General features: G+C 44.3%; 1 protein-coding gene across 1 annotated transcript; it reads left to right on the forward strand.

The window, feature by feature from the left end:
• Window positions 1-702: 702 nt before the first annotated feature.
• Window positions 703-4187, forward strand: LOC146009786 (trypsin-like). Its single transcript, XM_083150246.1, has 5 exons — window positions 703-784; window positions 895-1048; window positions 3126-3383; window positions 3653-3785; window positions 3941-4187. The coding sequence occupies exons 1-5, from the start codon at window positions 703-705 to the stop codon at window positions 4088-4090; spliced, it is 777 nt and encodes a 258-aa protein (XP_083006372.1). The 3' UTR covers window positions 4091-4187.
• Window positions 4188-5460: the final 1273 nt, after the last annotated feature.

Raw genomic sequence — 5460 nt, forward strand, 5'->3', positions numbered from 1 at the left:
GCTTGAGACCGTTCTGCACCTTGTTGTGTCATGGGACATGGGCGTCTATTATGAGGCCGTAGACCACGTTGTTGTGGTTCTGTGCCAGTAAGCCATCTGTACACCTAATTAGTTTTATAGTCAGATGTTTGTTTAATTAGTGATTTAACTTTGTTTCTTCATATTTATTAGTAATGTGACAATATGATATTATATTGTACCTAGCATGAGGATCGTAATGAAATTGATTTTGATCAATTTTATCACATGAGATAGCAAAGAAAATATTGATGGTTCTTACTCATGGTCACCATCACTAAGGTATGATGATTTTCCTCCATTTGGAAGCTACTGTGTTCATTGAGAAATATCCATAGAATGAACACATTGTATTAGAGGTAAATGCAGTTGTAAATATGTTTTTCCTGATACAAAGAATGTGCTCCTCACACAGTCACACACAGTCACACATTATTGTAAGTTTCCATGCACAGCTGTCAGCGGGTATCTGGCTGGCAGGCCGTTCTGCGAAATCCCCAAGCAGATGCCTAACGCTAAAGAGAAAATATAGAACATGTTTAACTTTCCAAGAGTATTGATAACTTTCAAGGCCAACAGTAACACACAAATGATAGCAATGCATATTTTATACACATTAACAGAGGTTTGGCCATACGGACACATTGTGCAATGTACACACAGAGGTAAAACATATAAATAGGCATGTTGGAGTCCAGAAAACCACTCATTGAACTTCTGTCCACCATGAAATTTCTCGTGATCTGTGTGCTCCTCGGAGCCGCCGGTGAGTCTCATTCCCTTACAGATACCCTGGTGCATCTGGTGGTAGGTGGCTTTACTGTATGTTATATTGTGTAACGGTGCCAAGGTGCTAGTCAGTGTCCTCTCTTATAGCTGCCTTTGAGGACGATGATAAGATCGTCGGAGGGTACACATGTACCAAGAACGCTGTACCCTACCAGGTGTCCCTGAACTCTGGATACCACTTCTGTGGTGGAACCCTCATTACCAGCCTGTGGGTGGTCTCTGCTGCTCACTGCTACAAGGCGTAAGTACAACCATTATCACGTAGACAGTGTCCATAAAGGTTGGTTGTATGACTAGTTAGGTTGTTGGTTGGTTGGTTAGTGGGTTGGTTGCTTCTCACTGCTACAGGTCATATGTACAATAATTTAGCAGACACTAAGTATTCATGGTTTACTAGGTGGTTGATGATTGTTTGGTTATACCAGGTGTGGTCAAACCTGCCCTCAAGATCTACCAACAGTTCATGGTTCTCAGGTAACCTGTAGATCTATAGTAGGAATAAATGCAGGATGTTTGAAAATGTGACATTTAGTAATGCATACAGCTGTGCACCAGCTAGGTGATCTGGGGAAATGTGACAGTTAGTAATGACTACAGCTGTGCAGCAGCTAGCTGATCTGGGTAATGTGACAGTTAGTAATGACTACAGCTGTGCACCAGCTAAGTGATATGGGACATGTGACAGTTAGTATTGACTACAGCTGTGCACCAGCTAGGTGATATGGGACACATGACAGTTAGTAATGACTACAGCTGTGCACCATCTAGGTGGTCTGGGAATGTGACATTTAGTATTGACTACATCTGTGCACCAGCTAGGTGATGTGGGACATGTGACAGTTACTAATGACTACAGCTGTGCTCCAGCTAGGTGACGTGGGAATGTGACATTTAGTATTGACTACATCTGTGCACCAGCTAGGTGATATGGGACATGTGACAGTTAGTAATGACTACAGCTGTGCACCAGGTAGGTGATCTAGGTAATGTGACAGTTAGTAATGACTACAGCTGTGCACCAGCTAGGTGATATGGGAATGTGACAGATAGTATTGACTACAGCTGTGCACCAGCTAGGTGATCTCGTAAATGTGACAGTTAGTAATGACTGCACCTGTGCCCCAGGACTTGTTAGGTTGTTTGTTGGTTGGTTGGTTAGTGGGTTGGTTGCTTCTCACTGCTACAAGGCATATGTACAATAATTTAGCAGACACTAAGTATTCATGGATTACTAGGGGGTTAGACCAGGCATGGTCACACCTGTCCTCAAGATCTACCAACAGTTCATGTTTCTCAGGCAAGCTGTAGATCTATAGTAGGAATAAATGCAGGATGTTTGAAAATGTGACAGTAATGATTACAGCTGTGCACCAGCTAGGTGATCTGGGAATGTGACAGTTAGTGTTGACTACAGCTGTGCACCAACTAGGTAATCTGGGAATGTGACAGTGATGACTACAGCTTTGCAACAGCTAGGTGATATGTGACATGTGACAGTTAGTAATGACTGCAGCTGTGCACCAGCTAGGTGGTCTGGGTAATGTGACAGTTAGTAATGACTACACCTGTGCACCAGCTAGGTGATCTGGGGAGTGTGACAGTTTGTAATGACTACACCTGTGCACCAGCTCGGTGATCTGGGTAATGTGACAGTTAGTAATAACTACAGCTGTGCACCAGCTAGGTGATCTGGGAATTTGACAGATAGTATTGACTACAGCTGTGCACCAGATAGGTGATCTCGTAAATGTGACAGTTAGTAATGACTGCACCTGTGCTCCAGCTAGGTGATTTGGAAAACGTAGACCGTTGGTAGATCTTGAAGATCGGTTTGGCAACTCCTGGGTTAACTAAATAACTGGCTTGATTCTTGCTTGATAGGAGGGTCAGTTGGTTAGTTGTGAATAAAGAAGTCCTTAAGGTGCGTACACACGGGGGCGATTTTGTATCGCCGGGTGCGCGCTCCAGTTTTTACCCCTGTAGTGATCGCTGGTCGCAGGAACATGCTCATGCGACTAGCTGATTACCACTGCCGGGCTCCCCCCGGCAGTTTCTTTTTCATCAGCGACCATCTCTGGTCGCTGATGAAAAGGAGAAACTGAGCAATATATCTCCCCCGTGTGTATGGGGCTTCATACTGGGGTAATCATTCAGGTCAGCCAGTGAAAAGCCTGAGTATTGTTCAGGGTCTGAAATAGTCAATATCCTTTGGTATGAGAATTTAATCCGTCCTATCCATCCTACCACTCCATCAGTCATCACCTGAAGTTCTAGGTTTTCTTACTATTGCTAATTGTCTTGAATTTCCATCCAACCAGGAGCGTCCAGGTCAGACTGGGAGAACATAACATCGCCACAAGTGAGGGTACCGAGCAGTTCATCAACTCCGCCAAGGTCATCAGACATGGCAGCTACAACTCCAGAACTCTGGACAACGACATCTGGTTGATCAAGCTCGCCTCCCCCGCCACCCTCAACGCCTACGTCAAGACTGCATCTCTGCCCTCTGGCTGCGCAGCCGCTGGCACCAGCTGTCTGATCTCCGGATGGGGAAACACTCTCAGCAGCGGCAGTAAGTTACAGAACCAAAGTCCATTGCTTGCACTGGATCATTCGTTTCTGACATGGTTAACAAAGTAACGCTAATAGTGTCAAATGTAGACATTAATACAATTATACCGTAATTAGGAACATTTCCAACTAGAATAATGCATTCCCTCCTACAACAGAATGGATATGGTATATTGTGGAGCCCAAATACTGGACGTATGATGACATATTACAGCAATGTACAGTATAAGATGGGAGAATATAGACTAAATTGAATGTGTTTCTCTGCAGCCAGCATGCCAAACCAGCTGCAGTGCCTGAACGCCCCCATCCTGACCTCTGCTCAGTGTACCAGCGCCTACCCAGGAGAGATCACCAACAACATGATCTGTGTTGGTTACATTGAGGGTGGCAAGGATTCCTGCCAGGTAATGTCCCTGCTGTATCACTATAGTACTGATGGTATCACTATAATGTGTGTGTGTGATGTATACAAGTGGCATGATCGCACAGTAGGCAGCATTGTAACTACCCAGCAGCCATCATGACGTTATATATCTAACAATCTCCCTCCTCTGTTCAGGGAGACTCTGGTGGACCCGTCGTCTGTAACGGACAGCTCCAGGGTGTTGTCTCCTGGGGATACGGATGTGCCCTGAGGAACTACCCCGGTGTCTACACCAAGGTTTGCAACTACAACTCCTGGATCTCCAGCACCTTGGCCAGCAACTAAGCTCCTGCATATTATTGTTATACAGATCATTTCATCTCATGTTTATCCTCAAGCCTTTCACTTGAAATAAAACTTTGTGCTGTATATTCTGAATAAACGTATTTATGGGTGACACTGATGTTATTGTACTTATTGCCATAGAGTCAGCATGAACCCTAATACTGCAATTGTTGTATCTCGGCAATCTGAAACAGAGACACGTCTTTACAAAATTCACATTGGATAACATTGGTGTATTAGTGAAGTGGTGCTTAGTACATATCATGGTTACAGAGATAACAGTTGCTCTGGGTGTCTTACTATATAAGCTGTGAATGTTTTGTGGGTTTAGGTACTAATAGCTGGGAGGGATAGAGAGACCCGTTTCTACTATGTTGCCCATTTCTGCCAGCCATTGCTGCATGGCACAGTGTAGTCTGAAGGCACTTTGTAATGACAGTAATCCTTACCACATGACATGCACACAGATTCCACTTCATGGATGCATAAAGCAACTGGCTGAGAGAAATCTGAGTCTTTCCAGCAATTAGAAGAGGGACTAAATAAGATGTACAGCAGCAAGCACCATACAGCCAATGCTCAAAAATACAGAATAGCAACTCTAACGGGACACTGTCCAATGTACAAATATGTCTGCCTACCAGAGAGTGCTGTAGGTGCACACCATAGACAGGCAACGATTCGTGGTGCTCCCTCTAGTCCTCCTACCCACTAATCCAGTGTCCTGTATAACAATAATGTATCTCTTGGCTCAGTGGATATCACATGGAAAAGAAAAGATAATGGAGATAAAGTGCTTTTAAAGTATACATGCCATTCATCACTTCTGAAGCAGTGGCATAACTATAAATAATAAACCACACCCCCTCCCCTGCTGGAAAACATTTAATGCGCCACCCCTCAAAAACCCCACCCTCACGGTACCTGCTCATTGTCAGTCGACTCACCCTACCTCCTACCGCTGCCAGAGTCTGTGTCTGTCACATTTGAACCATTAAAAATGTCCCTCCCAAAATAGTCACTGCCTCCTCTCGAATCCATAATAATTATCTCAGGGGCATTTTTAATGTTGATAGTGTTAGCAATAGACTCCGCCATAGACCCCGAAACACCCACAAGTCACCCAGTACTACCAAGTCACCACAGGGTGTGCAGGAGCTATTGCTAGGCCACTGTTCTGAGGGTTGATGTAGTGTATCTATTGAATTTCAGGGGGTGGACGGATTACCACTGTTGCTGCACTGAGGCTTAGTGGGCTGTGTATGCTATTTTAAGGGTACTTTTAAACCTTGCACTAGTAATGGCCCAATCTTTGTTTACCTTGTACTGTTTCATTAAAAGGTGTGTTTTGTATTACCATGGGGCAGAGT

Source organism: Crinia signifera, chromosome 6, assembly GCF_055691185.1.
Source record: "Crinia signifera chromosome 6, ASM5569118v1, whole genome shotgun sequence".
Lineage (NCBI taxonomy): Eukaryota > Metazoa > Chordata > Amphibia > Anura > Myobatrachidae > Crinia > Crinia signifera.

Coding starts and splice junctions, on each gene's coding strand:
- LOC146009786 (XM_083150246.1), top strand. CDS start 703: ATGTTGGAGTCCAGAAAACCACTCATTGAACTTCTGTCCACCATGAAA. Junction 785..894: donor TGTGCTCCTCGGAGCCGCCG/GTGAGTCTCATT, acceptor CCTCTCTTATAG/CTGCCTTTGAGGACGATGAT. Junction 3,786..3,940: donor GTGGCAAGGATTCCTGCCAG/GTAATGTCCCTG, acceptor TCCTCTGTTCAG/GGAGACTCTGGTGGACCCGT.